Below are 12,502 nucleotides of genomic sequence, written 5' to 3'. Positions count from 1 at the left end.
TTGCTAGGCCCATTCTACAGAGGGGAAGCCTGAGGCAGATCATAGAAACAGTGAGCACAGAGCCAGAATTGGAACCCTGGCTTTTGGACGTTTAAAGCCCGGCTCTTAACAATGCCCCAGTACAGCAGGTGGACGAGCTTCTACAGTGGGTTGAACAGTGCCCCCCAAATTCACACCCACTCAGAACTTCAGAATGTGACCTTATTTGGAAATAGGTCCTTTGTAAGTAGTTGAGGATCTTGATAGCAGACATCCTGGATTTAGGCTGGGCACTAAACCCGATGACTAATGTCTTCACAGTCTGAGGAAGACGCACAGAGACAGGGAATACAGCCATGTGAAGGGGGCAGAGAACCGAGAGATGCACCCAGCCAAGGGGAGCCAGCCAGTGCTGGGAGCACCAGAAGCTGCAAAGGGGCAAGGAAGGACTTTCCCTCGGGGATTCAAGGGGAGCATGGCCCGAGGACGCCCCGATTTCTGCTGCTGGCCTCCAGAACCGAGAGGCAATAAGCTTCTGTCGTTTGAATCCATGCAGTTTGTGGTCGTCCATTACCCAACCCTAGGACCCTCATGGCCTCCTCCTGCCCACCTCTGCTCCCCTGCAGCACCCCTTCAAGGGGACATGTGGCCTGTGGGTCCAGCTCACATGCACCCCCTTGCAACACCGACCTGGAGCCAGGGCCAGGTCAGCCTTCCTGCTTTAGAGGGGACCTTCACCAGCCACCCACCCACGTCAGGTGTCTTCTGAGCCAGCCACCAGGTCTCCAAAGACACATGTAACCACGACTCTGCCCAGAGACTTCTCAGAAGCACAGATGCTGGACTGGGTCTGCCACTGACCCCGTGGCCTGAGGCAAATACCTCACCTCTGCTCGAGCAAGGGTCCCCTTTCCAGGGCTGAACAGGGCCTGGCTTATAGCAAGTGCTTAAGGACATGAACTAGGGTTGTTATTCTTTTCTGGTCCACACACACACACACACACACACACACACACACTTCCCAGTGCGACACTCTGGCTGCAGGTACGCTCCTCAGAATGGACTCAGGCAGGAAAGGGAGTGACAACTCAGGCCACATGAGATTCCAGAGCTAAAGGAAAGAGGACACACTGGCCAAGGACCGGGGGACAGAGACTCCAGGAGTGAAGAGGCCGCCCGCAGATGAAAGGGCAGAGGGGCACCAGATCAAGGGTGCCCTGTCCTCACCAGGTAGCTGCCTCCATGTTTGGACTTGAGCATCTGGGCCACCTCCCGGAGGTTGTTCCGGAAGTTCTCCTCATTGGCTGTGCTGGGGAAGGACACAGCAATGATCCTCTCTGTGACGTACACCAGGTCCAGCTCACAGCTGTCCTCCATGGTCCGGCTCACACTCAGGTTTCTAGGGGGACTGTGGGAAGATGGGGGTCCACATCAGAATCTCCCGATACAAGCACCAGGTAGTTGTACCCCGACACCTCGTGGGGTTCCCCACATCCAGGCCGCGGAGCATGCTGATCCCCAGCCCAGGGCCAAGGCCAGAGGCTTCCCGTGGCAAAGCCTATGCAGCCAGCCTGAGCACCAGACAGACAGCTGGGCAGGGGCTGGCGAGGACCTCAGACCATGTCACAACCAAATGACGAGGACCCCAATTCCAGGTCCCCATCAACCTGTGACTCAACCTGTGAAAGGACAGAGAGCTGGGCCGGGTGGTCCCCAGCACCCCAGCACCCCGGACGGCCGTCTTCTCTGCTGGAGCTCTGGAGGGGCCGGGAGGCCTCCCAAGAGAAGGGAAGCTCAGGTGACATGCTCCCCGAGGCTCCAGGTGAGCCAGACCACAGTGCACATTCCAGCCCTGGGAGGCAGGCCGGCTCCTGTCCTCCTTTCCCTGGCTCCCCTGGCCTCTGGCTCTGCTATCACCTGCCAGAGCTGCTTCTCGGCTGTGGCCTCCCTGTTTCTAAGGATCCAGGAAATGAAGGGAGTGCAGAGTCTTTGGTGCTGTTGTGGTGGGGGGTTCTCAGAAGAGGTGGGGAGACCCCAGGGCTGGGCAGCTGGCCCTCCCCTGGGCACCGGGTAAGGGGAGCAGGGGACTCGTATCTTGACACCTCTCCAGGATTTTCCTCCAGGGGAAGGGTCCAGGATGCACTGGGGAAGCCCCCTCTGGCCTCGGGAGGCAGCCGCACCCTCCCACGCTGCACCTTGTCACCTCTGGTGTCATTGTCCTCTCTACCCGAGGTCGGCAACACTTGGATTCCATTTGGTTCACCTTCCACCACAGCAGGATACCACGGCACTGGCCAGGGTATTTTAAAGGGATGGGGACTCTGGCACTGGGGAATACAAGCCCCAGGACATCAAGGAGCCTAGAAGAATCCAGATCTCCATTAGGGTTGATCAGGTCCCAGGTGCTTAAATGGGGATGGAAAGGGGCCTGTCAAGGATGACAATGGCCTCTCCCTGGTGGGATGACAGAGAGGGGACTGAGTGGTAGATGGAACAGAGGTCAGGGGAAAGGAGCCCAGTGTGAGTTGGACCTCTGAGCCCCCGAGACTCCTTGTTCCCATGATAAGCTTCTCCCAGCAGCCACTGGTGTGGGGCTCAGACCCCAGGACCATGCTGACCCAAGGACAGCCTGGGACAAGAAGTCACAAGCACTTACACCCCCCAAAAGGGATATGAAAGCAGGAAGCCTGGTCCACTTTCCTCCCCACCCTCCAGAGCCCCTCTGTCCTGGCTCCAGGGAAGGGACTGCACTATCAGACAAACACTGAAGGTCAGCTCCTCTTTCCAGCTTCTCCTTCAGCACAGCAGGGGAAGGAAGGGGGACGCTGTCGCCATCGGCAAGAGTCAGGTGCAGCCCATCCTGGGCACTGACCTGCCTGGCGCTCGGGGTCCTTCCCAGGAAGGATGCGAAGGCAGAACAGCGCCACCAGCTGGGCAAACTCAGAATCACACCCAGGCTGCCCCAAGTCAGTTGTTTACAGCCACAGGGGAAAGAGAGGGTCCTCTAAAAACCCACTTCCACCGGTGGGCAGCTGAGTCACAACCTCCAGGGGATTAAGCCCCCCGCCAAAGCTGCCATTCTCACTAATCCCAAAAGCTTCAGGGGGTGAAGGTGAGGCAGAGAAGGTGGGGACCCAAGCCAGAGAATATGGACGCAGATATATCAGTCTGGATGGGTGAGGCACGGCCCCCTGGGGACCCCTCACACACACACACAGACCCCTTTTATAAACCTCCCCACCATCGGAAACCCCATCCGTGGACAAGGAGATCTAGCACAGGCCTCGAGGCCAGAGGTCCCCACTCCTGCTTCTGGATGGCTGTGTGACCTTTAAGAAGTCACCTTTTCCCTCTGAAACTCAGTTCTTCATCTGCCAACGCGGGTACCTTGCAGGGCTGGTGCAAGGCCTCGATGAGCTCATGCAGGTAAATAAAGAATGAGCTCAAGGTCTGGCTTAGCCCTGGAACACGAAAAGTGATGGTGGCCAAGGCCATCTACCCATCCTTCACTTTGTGACTTCAGTCTTGGGGACCCAAGGGTAAGACTTATAAAGAACACCCACAGTGACCCCACTGCCCGCACCCCTGCCCCTTCCCCGGTGGGCCAGGCGTACCTGACAGGCTGCAGATGGGGCTGGATACTCGGGGTGACTCTAGTGGAGCCCTGGGAAAGAGAGAAGAGACTCAGCATTACGGGGGGCAGGCAGGACGCAGGAGGGGAGCAGCCGAGAACCGTGAGCGGGAGCAGACAGGGCAGCGGCCAAGCACACAGCCTCTTCTCCTTTCTCTGCCAACATTCCAGCCCTGCCACCCCGACGCCTCAGCAACCCAGCAACACGAAGCCAAAAACAGTCAGTGCCAATCCCACGTGAGCCCGCCTGCCCATGGGCGAGCCCCAAAGGGACAGAAGGAAGAAGTCCCCAATGTTGAGAAATACACCCCTCCCAGGCTGGTGCCACCTGCACTGGGGACACAAAAATTCCATTAACTGGGACAGACACACACTTTCCACTGACCTCCCGGACCCTTGCAGTAGGACCCTAAGAATACAGACTACCCCAAAAGCATCTGGAGGAGGAGGGCGAGGTGCCCCGTCCAGCTCTGGACGTGTCTTCTCTGACACTGTCATCCCACACACCCTCCCCTCCTTGAAAGCAGCCACATCCCGTCATTCAGCCAAGAGTCCTGAGACAGAACAGCCAGGCATGTCACATTCGAACAGAGCCAAGGACCACGGCACTGAGCCACACTCCTAAGAATGCAGTGACTATGACCCCCGCTCCCCACTCCATTCCTGGGTGGCTCACTGCACACGATTAGGCAAACGGACCCAAGTTGGTGCCCCAAACCTTCCAGGGCAGCAGAGGGTCAGAACCCCTGAGAGCACAGCACCAGAGCCCCTCAAGACCCCAGGCTCTGGTCCAGCACCCGACTGGGCAACCTTGAGGGTGACTTAACCCCCTGAGCCTTGTGAAATGTCACGCGTAAGATGGCACAGCCCTCCAGACTCGCGTGGGGATGCAAAGGAATCGTGCATGCAACGCCCTTTCCTTATGCCTGGCATCAGCAGATGACAGCTGGTGCTCCCGTCACTGCCACTGAATCAAGCGCAACTCAAAGGGAAGTTGCTGGAAGGGCAGTTGGGACAGTTCCCCCTATAAAAAATCCAAACCCTGCATCCCCTACTCCCAGCATCCTCTACCCTTATAACCACCTCACAAGATGCAGAATCAGGACACCCAGTGTCGAGGTGGCCCAAGCCCTCCAAGTGTCACGGTACCCACATGCCTCCCCCAAACCCACCCTCCCTGACCACCCACTAGCAGCCAGCTCTTGGAGAAGACAGGACCACAGTCTGCCAAGGAGGGAGACGTGAAGAGCAGAGTGACTCACCCCCTAGTCCCTGGGAAGCTGATGGCCAAGCAGGATTCAGTCTCCGACCTGGGACCTGATCGAGGAGCCCCTTCACCCTCTGCCGGCCCTGCAGTGCCTGCGAGGTGGGCAGTGGGCCTGAGGCCCAGCTCCCGGCTGAGCCTAAAGTTAGGGCAGCTTGCGGAGAGGAGGGCTCTTCACCGGCTGCCCCAGGCAGGCGGGAGAAGGTGGTGCCCAGAGTGCCTGCCTGGGCTGCTCTGGATCCCAGCGGCTCAGCAGCCACCACAGCGCGAGGACTGAAGAGCCAAGTGGGGCTGCTGGGCGGAGAGTTCCTCAGCCTCCGCGGCTCTCCTGGCCCCAGGACTCGGGTTTGCATGAGTCAGGCCAGGGGGTGGGGGGCACAGGGCTGTTTGGTTCTCAAGCCCCAAACCAGTCTGTTCCAAACCTACCCACCCAGAGGAGCGCAGAAATCCAACACTTCATCCATCTCATTTCGCTGGTCCCTGATGAGGAGTCCCTGACTCTCCCCAGGCCCGGGCCTGGCTCCAGGTCCCCGGGCCACCCTGCTATAAATAACCCCTTGGGTTTCATCTGCTGCTGATCCACAACCACTTTTGAAGGAAGCCACCACAGCTGCTTCGAACAACTGGAAGCCACAACTCAGCCAAGGCCTGAGGTGTGGCCAAGAACGTGGGTCCAAGAGAGCCCGAGGGAGACGGTGGGGTGGACGGAGGCGAGCTTGGCCAGGGAACTGGGAGCCACGGGGAGGCTGGAGCTTCCAGAGGCGCAGGGGCGAGGAGAGGGAGCAGGGCCAGGGACCTGGCTCCCGTTTCCCCACCGCCCTCTTCCCCACCTTACGACACTCCACATTCCTCAGCCTCCCCGCCCCAAAAAAAGCCGGGCAAGATAAATAAAAACTTGGCCCCAACAGAGTCTGGCCACGCCGCCTCCAGAGGTGATAAGGCAGAGTCCAAGCCTGCTCTGCTCCACCGGGCAGCGGGGCGGGGAGGCCGGCAGGAAGCTGCCCTGGACACTGACCCCACTGCAGAGGATGGGGACGAACAGCTGGACTGTCATCCCCTGATGAATCACTGGGCTGCCCTCGAACCCATGGGGCTTCCTGTTTTCTGCAGGGCGCGGGGCACGTGACCCTGGCTGCAGGGAGCAGACGTGCAGGGGCACCGCGTCGGGTGGAGGCGCACAGCAACTCAGAGAGCGGAGGAGGGCAGAACACCCAAGTGACCTCCCGCCAGGGGCTGAAGCACACCTAGTCACGTAGGCTTCTGCAGAGGCCCGGGAGGGGGGTGGGGGGACAGGTCCAGGGCTCCAGGCATCTGGGTACCATGAATCACCGGGATGTTCCCTTGTCAGGGGCCCCGGCTCCGTGCAGGTCACGCTCTCGGGAGTGGAGGGGTAGGTCCCTGGCCCCAGGTCCCACGCTGTACAGTGAACCTGTCCACTAAGGGACCCACCGGGGGAAGGGCTGCTCCGTCTTGTTGGCACATCTGTGAAATGGGCTCAGCATGGTGCTTACAGGGTCTCCACCTGCCCCACTCAGAGCCCTGGGGAAAACGACTAGAGGACGACACCAACTTTATTTTAGAAAGGAAAATAAATTCCCCGCTGCCTGGGATCCTATTCTTTTCCTCTCTGGGGATCTCAAAGTCCTTAACTCACGTATCTTTGAACTTCTTCCTAGCTCCTCCCAAGACACAGACCAATAATAGAACTTTTGATCCAACTCCTTAGGCTCCCAACAGAACCCTCCCGTACACTCATCTCCAAAACAGTCTCTCCTTTGCCAAAAGAGCACCATGAAAGGAGGTTCCACAGCCTTCCCCAGACAGTGTCTTATTTTCCTCATGATCAGGAAGTTCCTCCTGGTATCTATCCCTCATCCTTCCTGCTACAGACTGTCAACTTTTTTTTGCCTTGGTCCTCACGGCAGGCGGAGTCTGATCTCATTCAGACACTCCTGGGTGACTCAAGGTCAACGACCCTGGAGACCCCTTTATTTGCTGCCTCTTCCCTGTTACACAGCCAGGGCGGGAAGCCCAGCCTTCCTCGAGGTCCACAGCCCATACACCACACCTCGGGACCAAAACAAAAAGTTTCCTGACCCCGAGTCCCCAGGGGTTGAGAGGAGGGTCTGTAAGGAGCAGGGGGGCGTGGAGGGGTCGTGCCAGGCAGCCGAGACTGGTGACCACCGACCTCAGGGCCTGTCCCCATTCCAGCGACTCCTCTGGGGGCTGTGGCCACACTTTCACGCCAGCCCCCTGCAGCCACATCCCTTCCTCTCTCCTTCCTGCTCACTAGCCTGGATTTTTCCAAAACAAAGTGCGACACAGCGCACCGTCCACACACTGCGCTGAGCACCAGCTCTGGGGTGGGGTGGCAGCCATTCCCGGTGCTGGTCCTGGGCCGCTGGCCAGAGGCGGGGACAGCTCCACAACAGACGCATTAACAGAGCAGCCCGCCAGGCGCGCTCCTCACCCGAGGACAGCAGCAGAGCCCGCGGCTGGCCAGGGGGCCACCTCAATGGTCAGAAAGGGTGGCCACGGGAGTCAGGAGCAAAGCGTCCTTCCTCCCCAGCAATCTGCGGGCCATCTTCGGGGCTGCCCCCTGTGGAAGGCTGCTCACCTTCCACACACTCCCTCAACCAGACCAGCGAGACTCATGGTGCCCTTCTGTCTCCAAACCAGACAACACCCTGACCCACCCAACACACAAACTCACACACACCTTCATCCCAGATCAACAAAACGTTCTCCTACAAAGATAAAAGGCCTTCCATCTTCCTAAACGGTCCCATAGGCACCAAGGTCAAATACAACTTTGCAGTCTTCAGTTCTTCATGAGGTCTAACCCCTCTCTCTTGCTGCAGCTGTCATTTATAGGCTCTGTCTGGCCCAGAATCGAAGTAGAGGGCAGCAGCTCTAGGCTTCCAAATGTGCCCAAGCTTCATGGTTTGGTTCACTGGCTATGACCCTGTCCCCTGGCCAAGGGACAGGAGTCTTGGATGACACCAGATCCAAGTGACAATTCACAAAGGGATGGAGTGGCACTCACAGACTTGCCCACGCCTCTGTCTCCTCATCTATAAAATAGGGTCGGCCTCTAGAGAGGGGAGTCAGGAGGATCTGAAACACCCAGCCCACCCTTTTCCCTAATCAAAATAGCAGTCGTAAGAATGGTTCACATTTATTGAGCACATAGTATATGCTCTGGCTACCTAAAGCTAATTCATTCTCCACAGGACAACATATTAATCTCCCCAGACCCTCCAACCCAGGAACATGACAAACCTGGACAGAAGCCCCTCCCCAGTACACGCCTCCACAGTGGCAGGACGCACACACACCTTGAACATAGCCTTCGCCCCCAACTTAAGAGGCATGCTGCCGCTCCTCCTGGGGCCCCCGTGCAGCCTCTGGATAACTCCGCTCCGTATATCTGGGCACACAGGCAGCCCCAAGGCAGCGTGGCAGTGGCCGTGGGCTCACCGCAGGAGTGTGGCCGCCTGCAGGAGCTGCCTCCCCCACCTCCCCCAGCACCTCCCTCCAGCACCCTCCCCACCGTGGGTCAGGCAGCTGTCAGATGATAGGGCCTCGTGCCATCAACAGCTCCCCCTGTGCCAACCGCCAAAACCACTCCCTGTTCCTCCACGGAGCGGGCGGTGAGGCTGGCTGGGGAGGCCAGCACTGGGGCCCATTGTCAGAGGGGGCAAGGAGGACAGGAGAAGCCACCCGGGTTGGGTCTGCCCTGAGGGCATGGAGATAAACCCAGCTCAGAGCAGGCTCCTGGAGAGCCCCGCGCCCTTCTCGGGGGTCCTTCCATGTAGGGAACTGGCCTCTGTCCTCTCACCAAAATGCAAAGCAGAAAGAGCCCAGGGGACCCGCAAGCCCCACTTCCAGCTTCCTCCCCGTCAAGCCCCACAGGGGACTCTGCCATGCCCTGCCACCTTCCCGCCCAGCCAGGCTAGGAGCCAGGCCCTCTGCTCAGCCCGGTCCCTCCTGCCGTGCCTCTGCCCATGCCTCGTCCTTCCCACACTGCTCGCCACTAGCCAGCCCACAGGCATGTCCCTAGAAAGGGGATCAGACACACCCACATGGCAAGACAGGTCTGAGCCCTCATCCACCTCCCACCCATCACCCCAGGGAGCCAGGGCCCCATCACTTCCTCCTCTCCCTCCCACACTCACCTCTTCTTCCAGACTTTTCCGTGAATTTCCACCCCGGGAGGCTCCTTCTCCCTGTAGACAGAAGGACGGCAGTCAGAGAGGGCATCTCGGCCACCCCTGCTGGAGGTGCCAGGGATGAGGGGGTTGGCAGAAGGGCCCCGGAAACTTGTGTTGTCTGTTTTAACCCATTTCTGTACACCGAGGGCCCTCGAGCTGGCCGAACCCGCCCATTTCCATCCCAGGACACTCCTGCTGGAGATGCTGATTCCCATTCTGCAGAAAAGAAAACTGAGGCAGCGTTCACGCCCTGCACACAATTAGAACCTCGGCACAGTCGGGATTTGATCTCAAGTCCTCCAATCCAAACCTGGAATTTCAGGCTGGCCACTGCCAGGAGACCCCTCTCAGGGGCTCGCCTCAGTTTCTCCACTGCAGAGCCCCCCCTTCCTCTCCCGCTCGGCCCGGAGGGTGTCTGTCTGTCTGCTAAGTCAGAAAGCTCTGTTTGGAAAGAGCTTCCCCACATTCTGCATAGTTAATACAGAAGCCCGCTTTTAACCCTTCCTCACAGCTGCCCCCTCCCCCTCCACCTGCTCACCTCTCAAGGTCACCAGGGTCACCAGCATCCTGCCAGTTTCCCCAAGAACACCAAATCTACCCCAGCAGGATGTCCCAGCCACATCTGTCCAATTTGGGCCACATCCCCTTGCGCTCCCCAGCCTCTGCGTCTTGCCCAGGCTGACACGCGGTACCCAGCCAGCCTGCTGTCACTTACCGTGTCCACTACATTCTTTAGGGCACTCTCAGTGGTGATGGGCTGTGGACAAAGGCAGAGAACAGTGTGAGGCCTCAGGCATACTGTCCCCAGGGCTGGTGGCTGCAACAGGGACCTGGCTATCCCCAGGCTTGGGAGGCAACATTTGGAAAATGAAGTCGATCCTCTTAGTATCAGAATCATCCAGTTCTACAGGCCTTCAGCAAGGACCCTCGCCAGGTGTCCAGTGCTGGCCTCTGACCCACACAGCCACTGTCCCCTCAAAATGCAACAAGGAACAACTGTACAGTGATCTTGCTCCTGACAGCTGGGCATTTTCACCTGCACTATTTATTTACAACAAGATTCCAGACAGATAGGGACCATGGTGATCTGTTAGGCCCACTTTCCAGATGAGAAATTCAGTGAGTGTCCCCAAAGCAGCAGCTCTAAAGGGAACAACAGGATTTGAACCCCCATCTCAGGCTCACACTTTGTGCCCTTTGCATGAAGTCACAGTGGCCTGGGACAGAAACCTGCCTGGGTCCTATTTCTCCAGTGAGCTCCACCAGACCCGGACCCTCCTTGCCTGGTCCCACATCTGGGTCTTGCCTGGTGGGATGACTTCCCCTCTTTTCCTCTGGAGAGAGTTTCCTCCTCCAGGAAGCCCTCCCAGTCCACCCGAGTAGGGAGATCTGAACTCCACCCTGCCTGGCCATCTGGGCCACTTCCTGGGTCCGGAGTGGGTAATGATCTCACGGTGGGATGACCTGCCTTGTTTTCCCAACAATCGTCTCGTGATTCTTATTCTATCATCAACCAAAATAGATTCGAAGCAACATTTTTACCAACTCAGTTGAAGACTCTCTTGTGCCAGAGACCACCCTTGGTGTGCAGCGGTCCCCATAAACACCCGTGGACTGGTCACCCTGCAGCCATCCTTCCTCTGCCCAAACCAACAGAAGAGCTTCCCACAAAAGCATCCTGAAAAGTGGGGCCCCCCAGCAGGAAGGAGAACTGCTGTCCCAGGCCCACCTCCTGACCACAGTGTCCAGGGCTCCCTCTCCAGCCCAGTGAAGGGGCCGTGGGCCCTTGACTCAGGCAGGACGGGAGCTCGAGTGCAGGGGAGGAGACGAGCCATGGCAACGAGGCACCCAGACAGAGTGGACGACAGAGGGTCTCAGAACAGGAAATAGCTGTCCCCAGACCCATTCCCCAGACTGGAGGGATGACTGTTGGTGACCACAGGGGAATGGACCCAAGAACTTCTGAAGGCTGGGCATCGGGGAGGAGCCGTGGGCGGAGATGGGCAGGGAGAGGGAAAGCAGGCTGAGCCGGAGGGAGCAATGCTCCTTCTGGAAGCATCTACCTGCCCTGCCTGGAGATGGGGCTGAGGCTTCCTAAGCAGTCAAAGGCCAGGGCAGCGTGGGAGGCGAAGGAGACAGGATCCAGGGACACAGTGCACACGTGAGCCACGCCCCACCCCCACTCTCAGGGGTCCCCACCTAAAGCCCGAGGATGGCTCTGGAGGAGTCATAAAGATGTCACCTTCTGCCCCCTCCCAGCTCAGCCCTAATCCTAACCACTCACCTCCCCAAATCCCCACTCCTGAGCCACGGAGCCCTGGGCAGGCCATATATGAGGCCACCCGCAAATCCCCAGGGCTCCCTGCCCAGGCTGGGCAGCAGCCTGAACTCTCGGAGCCACCTGCTAGGTCTGGGCAGATTGTGCCTCCTGCGGAAACCCATCCCACCCACCCCTCCACGAGGGGTCAGCCTGCCCTGGGGGAGTCCTCAGCCCGCCTGGCCCTCTCTGCTCTCCAGGGCTCGGTCATGCTCATGTGGAGGCCTCACGCCCACCAGGATGGCCAGACTGCTTCCTCTCTGAGCAGCTCTGGTCCCCTGGAGCGGGGAGGCTCTTGGAAGGCAGACCCCAGAATGTTCCAGGGGCAGAGCCAACACAGGACCGGATGAGACGCAAGGCCCGAGCTCCCAGCTCCACAGCCCTTGCTGACCGCTCGGCTACCCTGCCTCTGTAGAAAGGACGCAGGTGGGCTGCGGAAGTAACCCAAGTGCCTGCCCTAGGCCCCTCCGGTCCCGGAAGAGCCCCTCCACTCCCTCCCCTGAGTAAGAAGTCCTAAGAGGCCCAGATCTCAGCAGGGTGTGAGCCCGAGTCTCAAACTTAAGCCTGCCCAGGGGGCTGCTGACCCACGAGGTCTGGCTCCCCCAAAGGATCCCAGTCAGTCACATCCATGGAGGGACCGGGAATGACCATTTGCACCAGGTTCCTGGGTGACTCTGAGAAACCCCAGCAGCCTGCAGCCCACCTGGGCCACACCCAGGTCCCCTGCTGCTAACTAACTGGGTACCCTGAGAGGGTCACTCTGCCCCTACTGGCTGTCTAGGGTTCTTCTGTGGTGACCAAATGGTTAGGCTCATAGAGCCTGGGGCAAGGGACTCTCAGTGCATGTTGGCCACGGCTACTGTTTATCCTCTCACCCTTGGGGCCACCCCACAGACCCCAAAGCCATCCGGACCCTCCTGCCAGCGCTCCCGAGTGTGGCAGGGGGCAGACGGGAGGGGGACAGAGTCAATACGAGAAACCGCAGGCCTCAGCAAAGAAAGAGCAGCTTTCTCTTCCTGCCGGCGATCATCCGAGCACCAGCCCCTTTGTCCCCACCCTTCCCCTGGCCAGCTGGAGGCCGGCCACAGGGTGACACT

General features: G+C 59.1%; 1 protein-coding gene across 8 annotated transcripts in view; it reads right to left on the bottom strand.

Moving 5' to 3' along the window:
* Nucleotides 1-12,502, bottom strand: part of Tns1 (tensin 1) — a 208,404-nt gene that overhangs the window by 80,834 nt on the left and 115,068 nt on the right. For all 8 annotated transcript variants that reach the window (XM_071619622.1, XM_071619620.1, XM_027941869.2 and 5 more), the window contains 4 exons: nucleotides 9,804-9,845; nucleotides 9,053-9,103; nucleotides 3,594-3,643; nucleotides 1,207-1,387 (listed from right to left, as the gene is read on the bottom strand). In XM_071619622.1, coding sequence (XP_071475723.1) covers nucleotides 1,207-1,387; nucleotides 3,594-3,643; nucleotides 9,053-9,103; nucleotides 9,804-9,845 — 324 coding nt within the window. The remainder of the gene's footprint in view (nucleotides 1-1,206; nucleotides 1,388-3,593; nucleotides 3,644-9,052; nucleotides 9,104-9,803; nucleotides 9,846-12,502) is intronic.

Source organism: Marmota flaviventris, chromosome 11, assembly GCF_047511675.1.
Source record: "Marmota flaviventris isolate mMarFla1 chromosome 11, mMarFla1.hap1, whole genome shotgun sequence".
NCBI classification, from domain to species: Eukaryota; Metazoa; Chordata; class Mammalia; order Rodentia; family Sciuridae; genus Marmota; species Marmota flaviventris.
This window is presented reverse-complemented; position numbering and strand designations above follow the sequence as displayed.